The sequence below is a fragment of the Arctopsyche grandis genome, chromosome 8 (genome assembly GCF_051622035.1).
Source record: "Arctopsyche grandis isolate Sample6627 chromosome 8, ASM5162203v2, whole genome shotgun sequence".
Lineage (NCBI taxonomy): Eukaryota > Metazoa > Arthropoda > Insecta > Trichoptera > Hydropsychidae > Arctopsyche > Arctopsyche grandis.
This window is the reverse complement of record NC_135362.1, coordinates 12,623,261-12,642,274: the sequence shown is the minus strand read 5'-3', so window position 1 is coordinate 12,642,274 and position 19,014 is coordinate 12,623,261. Positions and strand designations below refer to the sequence as shown.

The 19,014-nt window shown below is 31.8% G+C and overlaps 1 protein-coding gene across 2 annotated transcripts; it reads right to left on the bottom strand.

The window, feature by feature from the left end:
• Positions 1-2,457: 2,457 nt before the first annotated feature.
• On the bottom strand, positions 2,458-18,167 carry Dhit (regulator of G protein signaling double hit). 2 transcript variants are annotated; one of them, XM_077436858.1, is made up of 7 exons: positions 18,021-18,167; positions 14,157-14,632; positions 13,714-13,800; positions 9,735-9,796; positions 5,569-5,735; positions 3,799-3,920; positions 2,458-3,715 (listed from the first exon to the last, which is right to left on the bottom strand). In XM_077436858.1, the coding sequence occupies exons 2-7, from the start codon at positions 14,198-14,200 to the stop codon at positions 3,499-3,501; spliced, it is 699 nt and encodes a 232-aa protein (XP_077292984.1). In that variant the 5' UTR covers positions 14,201-14,632; positions 18,021-18,167; the 3' UTR covers positions 2,458-3,498. The 2 variants fall into 2 exon arrangements, with proteins under 2 accessions (XP_077292984.1, XP_077292985.1); XM_077436859.1 differs by having other exon boundaries at positions 18,087-18,167.
• Between the last annotated feature and the right edge of the window lie 847 nt (positions 18,168-19,014).

Genomic DNA, 19,014 nt, shown 5'->3' with positions numbered 1-19,014 from the left:
TATGATTTATATATGTAAGTATTTTGTCGTAAGGCGTAGTTAAAATAAAAATCATAAACGTTCGATTCTAATTGTAAGGATTTATTATGTTATAAATGTATGTTTTCAGTGAAGTACAAATTATATATGCATATAAATTCAATAATAAAGAATCAAAAACGTATAAGGATCATTTAGTTTGTAGATTTTAATTAATTTTTCATCTTCACAGGATTTTATTCTTTACAAATTTAAACAATTTGTATAATTCATTATTTGTTTTTAAATTTAAACACCAACAGAACAGAGTTTTTAAACTAAAATTTGTGACACAAACAGTTTTTATGTATATATATATATATATATATATATATATATATATATACATATATATTTAAAATTCCTATAATTGTTTTTGTATATACATTTTATATGTATGTATATATATATATATAGAACTTACTAAATTCGACACTAATTTTACGGATTTAAATTTAATTGGTGCCTAAAGTGTGAATTTTAATACTCATTCAAATTCGTACATATTATATTTTGAACAATTTATTATAATTCAATCCCAAAAGAAAACTACATGGTGATATCAAATCAATATACGTTTATTCATTTTGAGTATTAAATAGTCCATTTTGATATTTAAAACAAATTAAAATTATCTTTTTTTTCGATTGAACACAATTTATCTATTTATTTATTAATTTATTTAATTTTTGGGTGTATATGACAACTAATAAATTCACAACAAATCATCGTCCATCGCAATGAAAATCATGTTAGCTTAATTAATAAATAATATAAAGTAATAACAAAATTTGTTCATATTAAAATTTAAATTGATAAATTGTATCAGCTTTTTGAGATTGGTTTATAACTATAATGTCAGATAAACAATAAAATCCATTACTTTCATATTTATAAACAGCCTCCCTTTCATATTTATTCCGTGATGGTTAGAGAAATGACATTTTAAACAGTCATTAAAGATTAAGTTCGCAAAAGCTTTCACTTATTATACAATATTTCCGAACTGAATCTTTAATTCCCACAACAAAAGATAAAACAATCACGCCGAGAAAGAATCAATTTCTATAATAAATAATTAGATATATATTTATATGCTTAACAATTTTTCTTAGTGGTGCATTTGTATGAAACGATACGAATAAATATGGTTAATTAGGACCGTCACATAAGACTTAATATTCGAAATATGATTTAAAAAACATTTACAAATCTCACTTGCCCCAAGCTTCGGCAAAATTGAAAAAAAAAAAAACAATAAAAAACATCGCAACACTCTAATATATGAGTATTGAATACAATCGAATAATTTTGAACTGGTATTTAGAATATACAATATATTATACGGAATAGTAACAATTTTCCGTCGCCTTAGAGATAACAATATTGAGCAATTTTCATAGCTCGAATGAAAAACGTCACTTTTTACTCAGAATTATATATATGTATATATATTATCATCGATTGAATAGCTCTGCGGAAAAAATGCCATGCAGGGAAATAAATTTTATGGCGTTGCATATGCGATAAATGCCGAAAACTTGATAATTCGGGCGGAATAACATTATCGTATCATTTCACATATTGAAACAGTTAAAGGTTTATAAATATGATAAATATATATATATATATATATATATATATATATATATATATATATATATATATATATATATATATATATATATGCAACCAAAACAATATATAAATATATATAATATATATAGGTATATATATAAAAGATGATTTAAAATGCTTTCACATTGTGCGTTACATTTCCATTAATACTATAAACATCGATTTTTCACAACAATTCTTACGACTATGTAATATATTAAAAGATGTAAATATATGTATTGTGTATATATAATTTATATTAAATAAATTTGATTTGATGAATAACAAAAATCACAACAAATAATAGCATTTATAAATAGAGGGTTTTCAACCAATACGCTTCGCCAGTTGTATGTATGTATGTAATTGCTAAATATTTTAATATGTATAATTAATTATGAATATATTTTAAAGTACTAACGGACTCCCTGTAAGGATGTATAATTTGTATTAACTGATTTAGTATGATTATGATTCACCGAGTCGCCGAAATGGGCCTTCGGAGACTCGGTGAATTGAAGGGCCGACCGAACGAGTGTTTTAAAATACTATTAAGTGGTAACACATAAAATGGCACTATTACATTACGCTTTTACGTATTTCAAGTAAAAACTTTGAGAATCCTCAATTACCGCGAAGGGGAGATAAATATTAGGTATCACAGAAAAAATAATGCTCAGTAACATTTTATTACATGTGTGTGGTTATACAGTCAAATACATAACAAGTTATTGATCTGATATGGATTTGTATAATTGAAACGATAATAACAATACTAATAATTGATTATTCTCAAGATTTTTTAATGTTTTTTTTTTTTTTGTGAATTTAATTCTATTATAATATTTTATCAGTTGAAAATTATCTAAGTCGTCGAAAGTTCACACATCTTTTATACACTTCCACAAATTTATATTATTAATGAATGAGATCTTTTATCATTTCATAGATTAATCTTGTCCATTTTATTTTAAAATACGATAAATAATGACTCAGTATACTTTAAGTAAATAAAGAAAACACTTGACTAGCATCATCTTATCCATTATTTGTTAATTTTTTATATTATTAAAATCTCATCGATGCATCCGTTTCACTGCTATATTTATTTATATAGATTCACTTATTTGGTCACCTTTTTTTCATGTGGCAACATTCATTCAAATGGGGAATATTACATGATTTTATGATTTTTTTTATATTTATTAGCAATCAATTATGAATTATGTGAAGTTTAATAAAAATAATAATAATAATCATAATAAAATTCATTATCGATATTCACACATGTAAAGAGTGGTGGATTTTAAAAAATATACAAAATACAGTTACAATAAAATTATTTTAAAAATGTTTTTTTTTCTCATTATAAAAATGCATACAAGTTATTAAAATACATTTATTATTATTAAATCGCATTGTTTTAGATTCTGAAATGTTTATTATTACTTTTTAATTTGGTTTTAGCGTTAATTATAATATAATACGAAACAAACGTATTTGTTTGAGTGTTGCCACATTTAAATTCTTATTTAATTATAAAATACGAAATCCAATAACACCAATTGTATAAAAAAGAATAACCGACGAAATTATTAATAGAAACAATTTTAGAATACGTTTTCGACAGAAAGTCACCGTGTTGAAATTTATGAAAATTATCCCGACCACATTGTATACACACACACTCACACACACGTGAGCGTGCAATTTTCATAAATTTTAGCACGCATTATTAAATCTTTGTTAAATTTATCTTAACACCAGTCTTTTTTGGTGGTAATGGAAGGATGGAACTTTGCCCATTGCACATGTATCGCACTGAAACTTTTATAATAATTATTTAAAGACTAGAAATAGTTACTATGCGATATTATTTGCGGGTGCACTTTCTTTCTTTTCAGTATTGCTTTCTCTTCTGTCCGATAAGCTTTCTTTTCTATCAGTGTTGCTCGCCTTTCTGTCACCGATCGAGGGCACTTTGCCCGAATCCGGTGATTTGGCCCCGGAGTCCTCTCCGTTTCCTGTTCCGCTGTTTGCCACTTGTGCTAGCGTCTTGTAAAGTCCTGAATTTACAAACCTGAAACGGACAAATTATTCACACAATTAGTTTTAGACCTACACGAAAATTTCATATCGAATAAGACTGATCGAATGCATTACCTGGGGTATGAATCTCTATGCATGAGGGTATAAATCTGAAGTTGTGCTTCGTCAAACGTGTGTGGTGTCGGTTCTACCATATTGCGATTCACTACTTCTCTAACACGTGAATCTAAAGATACCTGAAATTAATAAGAACATATGAGAAACTCATTATTTAACTCTGTATTACATATATTATAGCCTCATATATGTACATATCTAATGTTTAATAGTTATTGCATGCCTGATGATAGCATTTCATTAGATGATAAAATAGTAGATGTAGTAAATAATTATTTATTATTTAGGTCAAATAATTGACATGTCCGGTAGTAAAGAAAAATAAATAAAGAGACGTATGAAATTAGGATGGAGTGCATTTGGACGGATGGATACGGTTTTTAAATAAAAAATGCCACTTTTATATAAAACTTAGTCATTGAACGCCAAGTTGCTACACAAAGTTCAATGCACCCAAATAAGTATGGAACGTTGTATGCTTGGCATAACGAGGAAAGACAGGAAACGGAATACGTGGGTGAGAAGTATGACAATGGTTGTGGATATAGTGGATAGAGTGAAGACATTGAAATGGCAATGGGCGGGCCGTGTGGCTAGAAGAATGGACGAAAGGTCGACAAAAGAAATGCTAGAATGGTAATCAAGAGAATGTAAACGGATAAAAGGAAGACCGCAGGGAAGATGGGTAGACGAAATTAGGAAAATGTGTGTAGTGTGATGGATGAGAGTTGCGCAAAACAGAAACGAATGGAAGCGTGTTGGAGAGCGCTTCATCCAGCAGTGGATGACGATTGGCTGTAGATGATGATGATGATATGTACATATGTATTATTAAGGCACAACACAGCACTGCACGGAAGACTAGTTCTGTCCATACTATACAGCACCGCTCGTTTTCGGCACGTTCATGCTTGTTTTGGACGAGTGCAAGGCAAAATCAGCTTAAATATACATTAAAGTGACCATTCGTACTGGTTTTACCGGCACAGTACTTGTTTTTTTGTTATCTGTCTTGGTAGAATCCTTGGGTTGGGCCTGTTTATAAATATTAAAATCGATTTTTTTATATTCATAAATGTGCATCAAGGGTTTTCGAATGTTTATTAAAGTCTTTAAAAATATGTAAAATGATCACCTTAATATATGTACATTACAGACAGAGAAATGTAACAAGAGCGTGACGATACTGCCACAACATGACATTTCCGAAAACATACACATGTACATGACAACACTTTCGTTAGTACAGGTGCACTCGCCACAAAGACGTGGCGTCATTCGTGATTATTTACACGATGGGCTACGTTTTGGTGACATGTACTGCTGTATAGTATGAATAGATCGTGTCATTTGCTGCTGTTTCGGTACGTCACATACACATTACGAAACATATAAATGTCTCCATATGGAATCTACTAAAGAGTATTTTTCGTACTGATGTTTACGTGTAGTTGCCGGTATGTGCTGTACTGGTATAAACGAACCTTAAACTATATATAGTACACGATTAATGGACTTCTAAAAAAAGATCTTTATTCGTGGAAAACGTGAATTTTTCCGAATAAAGAGCAAAACTTTCACTTCATATGTCAACAAGTTTTCTATTCAGTATTTCAGGTTAAGCTAACTTTTTTGGTTAAGATATACATACTTGTTACCTTTAAAGATCTATGTGCATATGTATATCAATATATTCTAAACCAGGATACAGAACGAGACTATATTGCCTTATTATATAATAACACATAGGTTTTATTAATTTTGTACCTCTTTTGGTGATAAGATGGAGATATAATCCTCGTAGATAAAACGCGCTTTCTCCTCCACAGCATCAGGGTTTGTTTCGCGCTTGAGCTCCTCGCATGCCAGCCAGAACAAGATGTTCTCTTCAGAATACTCGCAGCGCAAAAAGTCGCGAAAGACTTTTCGACCCGCTGAAATCATAAAATTTAATTCAAAATTCATTTTGCCATACGTAATTTGTACAATTGATGATATTAATGTGAAATATCGCATATAATATGTGTATAAAGATTAAAGATGTAATTAAATCATTTAATTCCAATACAAGATAAAATCTGCGACTACGTAAATATTGTGTATGTATGTATATTGAATGGCGTTCGTCACAATAGTATTAAATCAAATAATAAAAAATAAGGTTTTTAGAATGAAATACTTATAATTAGGATAGTCACAGTGCTATCCATTGTTCGACAAACCTTTAACAATGAATTTACAACCTTTGAACAATACACGGCCCCCTCAGGCTCCGGTGACTACTTATAATAATCTTTTTTTGTGGAAAATATGAATATTCTTATTTTTAAATAATCTCAATTAAAGGAATGAATGCGTTATATATGTAGGTAGACCTAGGTAGACTCCAGCTTTAAATGGACGCGTTTTATATCATTGTTAATTCATAAGATCTTATTATTTCGACAAATTTTTTCTACATTTTTTCAAATATGCGAATCACCTTTATCGATCATTGTCAAACCTATATCAACACAAGGAAAATGTATCACACATTATAGGGGGTGAGTTTTGGCCCGGTAAGGATTAGGCGTGCTAGCGTTTTTTTTACATGTGCAGAACTATCTTTAAAAAAAAAAACACTTGCCACGTACCACTCTATGTGTCTGCGCCCTACGACATTTGAAATTTATAAATCATTTTAAACTATATTTATATAAAATTGTACAGTGTTACCCAGGCGAATAAAAGTTGAAAATTTTATATCTTCTCCAAAAACCATGTATTATAACATATGTATGTATATACTAAGTTCTGTAATGCTCGTCAACCACTGGTTTAATATCGCTAATAAACTACCACTACTAGGCCTCGGCGTATACAGCAACCAATAAGGTCTCGCGATCCATCGACCAATGATCTATCAGTGCTGAGAGTACCGCTTTATTATAAATAATGGGCGCTTTTGGACCGTGAATCATTCGGAGCTGGCCGGCTGACGAGTGAACAACAATAAACTACGACTACCAATACTAGCTGCGTCTTTCACTCCGATCACTGTGCTGACCATACGTCCTTTATTTAAGAGTACAGTCCTTTATTTCACTAGCCTGTCCTTTAGATTTATTTATATTCTAAAATTGCCCTTTCGTTCTTTATTTTGCAATATCGACTATCGCTAGAAATATTAACGCCGAAATATTTAAAGATGCAATTTATAAATTTTATCAAACCTGTATTGATCACACTGATCAATAAAAAAAAATTACAGGAGTAGAGATTAATCAATCGTTACTAAGATTGACCCACTAAATTGGAATATGACAATGATTTTTGTTGGTTTCTTTCTGTTCATGAGATATGAGCGTTTAAAAAAATGCACAATTTGTACAGTCAAAAATATACTTTTTCCGTGATGTATCATTGTTTTTTGTTGTTACATTGTTTTTATATCTGAATTTTTTTAATCTGATCATCAGACTAATTCCAGCGGTGAATGTCTTTTAAATTTTAATTTCAAATTTCAAATTTAAGTTTTAAATTTTGTATGCTAATATTTTCCAATAAATGATATTAACTTATAAATCATTTTTTTCATGTTATTAAACGATTCTTTGTGCCGTTTATTTTCTCCAAAAAATATGGTCACCAATCACGGAAAACCCTCTAGAAATCCACGCTACAGTACTATAAGATATAGTACTGTACCAAATTTGACGATTCTGAATTGAAAACCGCACATTTGCATAGCGGGCTAACAAACAAACTGTCAACTACATATGTATATATATATACAGTGGCGGACTGGCCATACAAGCGAACATGCCCGATGGCATGTGGGCCCCACTATCTGTTAGAAAATATGGGCCCTCAGTAAAATTAAATAACTTTTTAACTATTTCACGTGTGTAAAAATGTATAGGATATTGCAACTTTAGGACCTACAGTTTGGGTATTTCAACAAAACAAATTTCTTACGATATACACAAATAACTAATACCTGCTTTAACAGCCCAAGGATCGGTTAACTTTTTTATTAGGCTTGAAATGTAAGTTTCAACATTTGCGTGGGCCCTTTTGCCGGGCCTATTCCAACCTCAAGATTATGTATATACCAATACCTATGTAACAACTAACTACTGAAATAAAAATGGGAATAAACAAATTTTCTTAAAAAAAAACAAATTGCTTAAAACAATTTTGATAGGATGATTCATCATCAACCAGCGATTTAAATTTACTTCATACTTTCAAAATAACATTTGATTATACTTCGATGATATAGTAAGATTTAAATACACAATTTTAAACAGTTTCCGAATATAAAATCTATTCCTAATCTAGACACATCCATGTAAATAGAAATATAGGATAGGGGCCCCCTCCCCAAAATCCTGATTTTCGATTAACATTAATTGAAAATATTATGCATTTTTTTCAGGGACGTAATTTGGGGGGGGGCCATAGGGGGGCACTCGCCTAAATTAAGGAATAGTGTGAATTTAGAAAATATTATGAATTTAATGATTAATGAGATACTATGGATCTATGAATGCTACGTGTATTTCTTATGTATGTTACTTTTGGGTAACTAATAAAATTATCGCTGCTATGTGCTTTGAAAAAAAACAAAACAAAACTTTATCTAATGTTATTACGTACATATGTACATAGATAAAGTGACAAGACAGTCGGTAGAAATTAAGTTAATTGATAGTTTTTTGGAGAATCAGTTTGATGGTCGATTAATGTTGACTATGTAAAGATTTGTGGAAAAAAATTTTCGCCTGCGGCGCTTTTTTTTCTTTTTACATAATATTTTTTTATAATTACTTTTTCAAAAATAAGCTTATTTTTTTCATATTTTATAACTCAATAAGGTAAAGAATATTTTCCATTTTTATTCCGATATAAAAAAGATTTTTTGAAAAAAAATTCAATTTGACTAATCTTTGCCTGCCCTGCCCCCCAAAGAAAAAGCTGAAATGACGTCCCTGATTGTTTTCTACCGAAAGTAAAAGCCGCTTTTATGCCGCATTCTTTTATGATGCATTATATTTACCTAGGACAAGGGTTAAAACGAAATATACAATATAATTTATGGATCTATTTTGCTTTTGCCATTTTTCTTGTACCTAAATTTGTTTATTCCCAATTTTGAAAAAAAAAAAAATTTCCCTTGATTTTTAGCGTGATGGAAAGAAGAAAATTTTGTTATATGGGGGGGGGGGGGACAAATTATTTTAACCCTGGGTGGGGCCCCCTTTGACTCCTGGCATGCACTGATTTCAGTCCCAGTCCGCCACTGTATATATATATATATATATATATATATATATATATATATATATATATATATATATATATATACATAAGTAGTTAAACCGAGCATTAAACCGAACAAAATATCAAAAATTTCCACCAAAAGTACACCTATGTCATGGTTTTTGGAAATGGACACTTCGATTGCCCAATAATGGAACATTATCACCCCCAAAGAGCCTCGCAAACAACGCTCGGTAATTAAACCGTAAACGATTTGAACCCCCGACATCGCTTTATTTACGCGTAGTTAAACGAGAGCATTTCATATATATATACATAAGCTTCGGCACGCAATTAATCGAGTTATATTTATATGTATTTCGCACTCGACCATATAATTACTTTGGTCTGGGGGAGGGGGAGTAAATGAAGTGTCGAGCTCGAATGTGTTGCAAGTTGAAGTGTCGTCGAAACCGTGTTACGTGGAGACTTGTTATCCGAGGTGCCAAGTTTTAATGAGGTCACGCGATACCTCGGTGCCAGAAAAGCGCATAAGGGCAAACGGAAAAACAAACGGAGGAAAATCCTATCTCTATTTCTGGAGGAAAGTTCACGCCGAGTGCTGAGATACGAATGCATATTTGTGGGTATATGTATATATGTACATATGTCCTGTGTATGTAAATTACCTGTACTCCGCATGAGCTTATCGAAAGACTTCCCCCAGCTTTGAATCTCTTCAAGACTGGGCCTGAAAAGTTCAAAACAATAACATGTAGTATATACTGTATACGTAAAACAATAATTGCAAAGAATAATGATTTAAGTAGTGTTCGTCACAAGTTCATATTTATTTATTTATTTATTTATTTATTTATTTTAATATACAAGTATACCACAGAGTCTTTACAGGTCACCCCAATATGACACTGTGGCCAGACAATACATAAAAGATCAAATACATAAGAAAAAATAAAACAACAATAATAGAAAAACAAATAAAATAAAACATTTAAAAAATTGTACATAAAAATTAAAAATTGAAAAATTGAGAATTAATAAATTGAAAAATCAAAAATGAAAATAATACACAAAAAAAAAAAAAACACATATATAAATAGTTTAAATTGAATTAAAAGTAAAAAACAGTAAAAATACGGATAGATTATCCGGTGAAATATTGAAAATATCAATGTGATTGCTGACCAAATTCAAGCAGCGTAAGACTCGAGCGATTGGTGAAAAAGCAAGAACATTAGTTCTTGCTTTAATAGTTTGGAACAATGGACGCAATCGATAATCAATGAGGCGAGATGGAACCCAAAATTTCATTTCTTCCAATATAGTTGGGTTGTAAATATCACCTCTTAATAATTTGAAGAAATGACACACAAGATGCATATCCCGCCGATGAGATAGGGAAGTATAGCCAACAGAACCTTGCACAAAAGCACTAGGAAACAGTTGAGGGTAGTATCCAAACTCCCTCATATATAGATAGCGGAGGAACTTCCTTTGAACTCTTTCAATTTTTAGAGAGTGAGTTAATTCACTGGGACTCCATATAATGGCATCAGATTCCAAAATGCTTCGGACCAATGCGTTATAAAGAAGACGCAAAACTCTTAAATTATTGAAATTGTGAGCATTACGTAAAACGAAACCCAGCATCTTTGAAGCTTTATTGCACATATTGGAAATATGGATACCAAACTTCCATCTGCTCTCAAACGTAACGCCAAGGTCTTTTTTGGATAATGTTCTACACAGTGGAGTTCCACCAAGATTATACTGATATAAGGTGGGGTTAGAAGACCGAGAAAAAGACATAATATTGCATTTACTAACGCTAAGAGGTAAATGATTATTAGTCGCCCAGCACCATAAAGAGTTCAAATTACTCTGAAGGACCTCACAGTCAGAAACACTATCAATTTTCATGAATAACTTGAGGTCATCAGCATATAGTAAAAAATTTGAATCTGAAAGTACCGAGCCAATATCATTCACATATATTAGAAACAGTAAAGGTCCCAAATTAGAGCCTTGGGGCACGCCAGAAGATGTGAGGTATACATCAGAGAAATGGCCATCAAAACAAACAAACTGACGACGATTACTTAAATAAGAAGTAAAAAAATCAGTAAGATTATCCGATAGACCAAAATTGGCCAATTTCTTAATAAGTATTGAATGATCAACCTTATCAAAAGCTTTAGCAAAATCGGTATAGATCACATCAACTTGATGCCCTGCATCTAGCGATTTAGTAATGAAGTATATATACATTTTTATAGCTTTTTGCATAGTGAAGTGTCTCAGTAAGGTTGCGTGTAAAGTGAAACAAGTTGACTTGACACAACACGACAAAAATGCTGACAAAAACGCACTCTTCAGTCTCGTCTTTGGTGAATTTCCATTGATTTTTGTGTTTGGAGTTATTTATACATCATAAACGGTGTTTTTATGCAATTTTTTAAAATTTAAATATACTCATACTAAGCCCGTTTTAAAGGTCAAGGAATTCGATCCTTAAAGCCCTCAACATGAGGCCACCACCCCCAAGAACGAGACGGTTGTTGAATATCGCACAAGAACAACGCACATCACTGCTCTAATGAAAAAAAACCACACTGTACATAACCAAGTACAAAATAAACAACAATGCATGAACACATAAAGCGCACATGCGTTGGGAATTGATACCTGAAATGTGCCGTGCAATGCACGCACACCTCAAGTAAACATACATACATGTATGCATATGCGTACATAAGCACACACACACACACAAACCACAAATACATACACACACCTAAACAGCAAACAAACATTCACAGATTATAAAAAAATTATATATACTCATATAAGGATTAAACAATGTGATTTCAAATGTAAATTTCTTAGCAAGTAATTGTGTAAAATGTGTAATTTATTCATTTTAAGTTTGGGCCATTGTGGCATTACAGGAAAAAATGTATAACTATTCAGAAAAAAATACATATTTACACATCTGTAATTCGTTTCTGATTGGCTTTCGTTAAAGTCGTTTCTAATTGGCTGGATTGGTCAAAGACGTTTGTGATTGGTCGGTCGTTTTTATTAATATTATTTTTTTTCGATTCAAATAAATTTAATAAAAAAACAAGATATTTTTCATGGTTTTCATTTATCGCGCGAAGCCGACTAGTAATAGGACATAAAAAAAACAATAGCAGCTAAAGTTCAAATAATAATAGAAGTAGTCGTAAAACATATGAGTCGCTATATTTGAAAGTGAATATATTTGAAATATTTAATATAATGTTTTGCGTTTAACAATATTTAAAAATACTGGTGGCCTGTAATACGTTTATTCTGTTTTCCCTAGATTCTGGACGTTTCGAATTAAAATAAGTGATAATTATTTGTAAATTAAGTCAAACACAAATAGTGTTTTTAAAATTAAAATTAGACTTCCGCCACTTTCAAATAAAATGGCTCATATAATAATGAGAAAAATTGGGAATGTCTTGCATCAACAGTCAGCACCAATATATGTACATACATACATACATACGTACCAGCCATGAATACAAAACAGCCCTGTGAGGCCCGAATAGAAGAGAGAAGATCAAAATTCACTCATACATCACATCCAATTATGAAAATAATGATGAGCACAGACTACCAGAACAATAGCTTAAAATCATCTCCTACGTTCACTGACGTGGAAGATATCACATTCAGGTACGGCAGCAACAATTTAATTAAGAAGTCAGATAGCTCTATGAATAGGAGCCATCCGATAAAAACTGCACAGACAGGAGGTACAACCATCAAATGATGATGTCCACCATTTACATGACTTATATATTTAACAGTCGGAAGTAGTACTTTTCTGGAGAATTGGCGTTTTTTTATGTTTTTCTCAGAAACCTTTGGGTATATTGAACTAAAATTTCGTATCTAGTTTTGTATGTGTCTTGGAAAATTTTTGCTTATTAGAAGGCTCATCTTGAACGTTTTGCTTAAATGGATTTAAAAAATGAAAAAAAAAATTGTAATTGGCCAGGAAGGCGCATTGGGTTTACCTGATATGCCCTCCTGGTATAAATACATAAACAAATAAAATTAAATTAAAATTAAAATAAGTAAATTTGTGACTTTGCGTTTCATAGAAATATTCAAAGTTGATATTAAATATCCTTTAATTTAATAATAATAATTACAGTTAATATATCCCCGTGTGGTTTAAAAATAATTGTAATTTAACAAATTATAATAATTTTGTGAAAGATATAAAGCAATTGGCAAGTTCGGCCCGCGAAATTTCATTCGACTCCCACGTGACTCTGACCTTTAACAATAACAATTTCAAACCAATGATTTATTTATTTTTATATGCTTGTCGGTACAAATGCATTTATTTTATCTAACGGCATTCTATTTTTGAGCTAATAGCAATCTTGTTGCCAGAAACGGACCAAAAATAACATCCAATTCTTGCCAATGAATATATGTAAATATCATTCAAGTCTTGACCTTATCAAAAGACCGAACTTGAAGCTTTCAAACCAACACTTTCAGCAGTAAAAATTCAGTAGGCATTGTGATGAACTAACTACTTGTACAGTATTGTATTATAATTTCAATGAGATAAATAAAATATAATTCAATCCTACTTACGGTGGTTCTCCATCGTATAGCAGCAGATCTGTAGGGCCAGGTTCCTTCTTTGTGGGTCCATTGTCTTCTCCATTCCTCACAGCCAAACTGCAATAACACAAATAATCAATAAACAAGTGCGCAATTCTGACCGAAAGCATACAATACGTATAACATGCCAAACAACTACCCAAAACTTGTACTGATTATACAACGTTGCAAATACTGTACAATTCGCACATTATTAATACGAAATTTGATTTAGGTTTGCGTCTAAATGAAATTAAAACAATATGACCATATATCACTTTGGCACCCGTTATTAAGCGACGCACCAAGTTTAGTGACTTAAGTTTCAATTGAAGTCATTGCATAATACATGTAGTGGGTATGTTCCGGAACGGAATACGTATATAATAAATTACTATTGTTATTTAAATGTAAAATTAACATTAATATGTAACCTTTTTCTTAGTTTGAGTACAGCATTGCGCCAACGTTCTACCATTCTGACAGAAAGCGATGCCTGCTGCTTTTGAACCTCATTATCATATTTTCAACCTACCGAATACACACACACACACAATTTTCTAACGTTTCCGCAGAAACATGAAATTTCACTTAAATGTTTGAAAACACTCCATTTAATTACAATTTATTTTAACGCGAGCACTTTATTACGACCCCCCCTCCCCTCCACTGTTCAATATAAAAAACGTATATATTCAATATGAATCAGTTTTAGTTTTGGGCTGTTTAATATTGGATCGCTAGTGTAATGGGTATTCTTATCAGAGTCTTATTGCTTTTCTGCGATCGTTTTATACGCTTTCTTCTTTTAGCAGCTGGGCACGAAGTGAAGATTAATGAATTCCAATTATTTTTAACTTCCCCTTTCTGCCTCGTTTCATTTTCCGCCCGTCGGAGAACACGAATTCAGCTGAAATAATTATTTCGCATTTATTTTTTCACCCCCAAAGCGCCACTAATTATCCGTTTAGGTGCGCTTTATCACAACAAACAACCTCCTATTGAAAAACTTTAACTCTTTTTAATGAACTCAAAATAGGTGCTATATTTATGTTAATAGCACATCTTAATAATAATATATATAAAAACATTATATACATACATATGTATGTATGTGCGGTGCATCGAAAAGTATGGGGATAAAAAAAAACAAATTTTAGAATATCAGGAGTAAACATTATGCAGAGGGGTGTGGCGTGACGACTGATCGTGTCGAGGGGACGTGGGGTAGCGGGAAAGTGGGGGGGTGTGGAGCTTCTGACATATGCTCCGGATATTGAGCGCGCATGACTTGGACCAGGTGGCGTCAGCATCAGATGCGCTGCGCGGGAGCGTACACACATACACACATCCAAGAAGACACACACACATACATTCATTCATCATTTCAACGCGGGCGAATGGGGATCGTTTTAATATGCGCGGGCGCCTATAAATTACCTTACACCATATTTATATATACTCGTATAATATATAACTTTATTTTAATTCGTGTATCAATTCTTTTCCCAAGCCACCGGTTGAAATCAACGGGCATATCACTAGTGTCATATATAAAATGGCGTCTGTAATTCGTTTCTGATTGGTTGAATTAGTCAAAGACGTTTGTGATTGGTCGGTCGTTAATATTTTTTTTCGATTCAAATAAATTTAATAATAAAACAAATAAATAATTTTTTCATGGTTCGACGGTATTCTCACTACTAGACTGCATTTCCATTTCAAGTAACTTTTCCTATATTCTTGCTAAAACGGAAGATATCGTCAAAAGTGGAACCGAGCGAAGCTGGGTAAGCACCACTAGTATAAATGTACTATCTTTAGAGCGTACATATATATCGGTTTGAATCGTATATCGTAGGCTTGAAATTTGAATCCGTGAATTCGAGTTTGTCTATTTATTCCTTCTTTATCGTACACTAGTGGTTTTACCCGGCTTCGCTCGGAATTTGTAATATAAACCGCTTAAACATGGCTAATCTAATAGTAAACATTTTAATAAGTTTATTTGAATATTCATTTGTCTTTTTATTAAATTTAACGTCACGGATTCTACGAACCAAAACTTACATACATATGTATGTACATATAAAGTCTCTTTCGAAAGTATATATTAGATATATTATATAATATATCTTCCACAGCATAGCTCACTGGTAGAGCTATCGCTTGGCAGTAGAGAGGTCTTGGGTTCAAGTCCCGATTAAATACACTTCTGGCGAAATACATATGTAGATCGACTGTCTCTGCTATAATTTTCCGATTTATCTAGCTGAATTTTTGTGATAGCTCCAATAAATTGGTATCCTCCCCCCCCCCCAGTTTCTCGCCAATTTAAGTTTCTGGCATCCTGACTTCGTTGATTCTTATTAAATATGTGAAATGTGTATTTTACTGTTTATCAAGAAAAATGTTGATATCATTGATGTCTCTATTTTATTCTACATATAATTGTGCCTAATGTAATGTTTGGAATTGTTGATACTTACATACGTACAAAACAATCCAATCTATGATATATAAAAAAATACATACGAGTGATCATAAAATTCAGATAGTTTCCTTTAATTTTTACGATTTTATTTAAACTTTTTGATACGAAAATCCGCACAATCAGAATTCATCTCACCAATGAGAATCTTCCTCTTTCCATGTACGGAAAAAACCATACAGTAAAAATGTACGATACGGTGAAGTACATACATAGCTATACCTGAAGTTAAATATACGATTTAGAATAAAACAAACAGTACAAACAATTTAATGTAGTTATACCTGATGGAACTAGTCCACATGATAAATTTGTTAACATCTACAAATTCATAAAAAAAAATTTGTACAGCGTATAGCACACTCTTTAAATTGTTTAAGAGTAAGCAATAATTGCTAATCTTGCTCACTATTACTAACATTGGTTTTATATTGAAGAAAAGCGATTAATAAATTTGAGTATATCCAAAAAATTACTTATTATATTGGTTAAAACTTTCAAATATTAAACGTATACAATGCGATAGTTTGAAATGTACATATAACATTAATTATTTAAACATATGTATTCTTTAGTAACTACTTGAAATAATTATGTATACTACTTAAATATTAAATAAATAAAATTTCTACTTAACTACTTTGGGGTATTAAAGTGTATATCAAAACAACTATTATACCATACTGTCAGAATTATAATCAAGTCTAATATAACTAATGAACGATTTATTTACGGACATATTTTAATTGGGTATATATATTAATAAATAAACAACAGTTTAATTCCACACTAAATGGGCTGAAAAGTTCCGGATTCACACCAAGACAAAAGCGGAAAAGTTTATTTGGTTTCCTCAAGGGGTTGAAGTAAACTTATATAACTTTTGTTCAAGACTTGGGTCCTTGGTTGAGTTGGAAATTCCAGCCAAACTAACCATGTATAATTTAAAGCCCTATACCAGCTCGCAGATGTCAATTTCGGATAGTCGAAGCATATTTTTCAGGGGAGTGCAGTTGTGAGGATCCCTAGAAGGCTAACGCAGGATCCTTTGATATACATAAAACCGTAAAACTTTTTAAGAGGTCTCAATTAAGAAGTTGAAGCATGCTCGAAGAATGATAAAAGCAGAATTTTCAAAAGAAAGTTTTATACCAAAAGAACATCGGCAAAACTTATCAAGGAAATTAAAAATTAATACTCTACAGACAAATATTCGATATAATAAGGTTTATATTAGATAGAAACTACCCAAATACGATTAATCTTATGGGATGCATTCTGAATTTGAACTACTTGATCTAAAACTAATATTGAAATAGTCGGTCAGGAACTTACATATTATATAATGGGATAAAAGTATCGATAAATCAAGTGAATAGGAGTAAAATGAATTCATTACATATGATACATAGTTAGTACGGACCTGGAAGTAAGTCCTTCCCCTGATTTATGATGGGTACAACTCGACATCTCCCTAATGTTACTTATATTATAATAATTTGATTCGATAATTGATGTTTTTTATTGATTCAATACAATAAAGTACCCATTTATTGTAATATGATTAAAGGATTACGTTGCATTGTAAAAATACGACGAAACGCATGGACTCTCAATCAGCGATAGCGCTTCATTAAAGCCAATAATATTATTGATTTATCTATCGAAAGTGCGCCAACACGTTCAAGTCAACATTTTAGTCATACATCATTCGAATCTAAATTATACGATCGAAACCCTCCACAATGGGGACGTTCGCATGTGACGTTACGAAAACGTCAAATTTCAACCCTTTCAACAGACGTACACATTGGGGTCACTTTGATGTGGATATCAAAAATCGCACGACCATCCACACTTATTATTTATTCACACTATTCACTGGTCGGGGTCTGGACACAAACTGAGAGGCACAAAGAAGCTTCCGAGTCATCGGGCTGGAGCTAATGTATCCAACTGGTCGGGGCTGATGAGGCCGAGCGCGAGCTTCGAGTATATCCCCCACTCGCGATATGATTTCATAATCAGGGCTGGCACCGGCTATCGAACTCAAGCCGCACTTATCTCTATTAGTATCAATTTATCTATCTATCCCCGCCGAAAAAGAAGACTTCGCTTGCAATAAAATTTTTGTCCACGCCGCCCGTCAGTTATCATCGGTTGCGTATCGCGTCAATGCCGTGAGCTCTTGAATTTGATTTGAGCTTGTGAACTTATCATTGATATGTATGTAGATGTTGTTCAATGTATGAAGGCTTGCCCCCACCCTTCGGAAAGGTGCGCAAGGTAGGATTGTTATTTATGCGCAAATTTTCCGTAGGGTGGGGGTGAGCCTTCACATATTGAACAACCTGTACATATCAACGATAAGTTTACAAGCTCAAATCTTAATAAATGGGATGACTAAGAAATCTTCAGTTACGAAAAAAGTGATTTTTTTTTTGAAAATATCCATGCGGGTGCTAAGTTTTGAATGGTTTGTTGAAAAATGGCTTAAAACAATGATGATATACATATGTATATATTATATTTATAATCGATACTATTCCGAACAATGCAATCTATTCAAAAGGTGAGTAAACAGATTTATTCAATTAAGTATATTCTCCATAATCAGCATATGTATGTATGTATGTAAATGTATTTGGTGGGCTTAAGGGCTTACTATTTAATTATCATTTTATCATTTTATTTCGGAATAATTCGGAAATCAATTTAAAATTGAATGTTTTTTTATTGTTTAGAAATTTCCATATACAAATTTTTCTTTTCTATTATGAAAAAAATAATTGCCATTATTT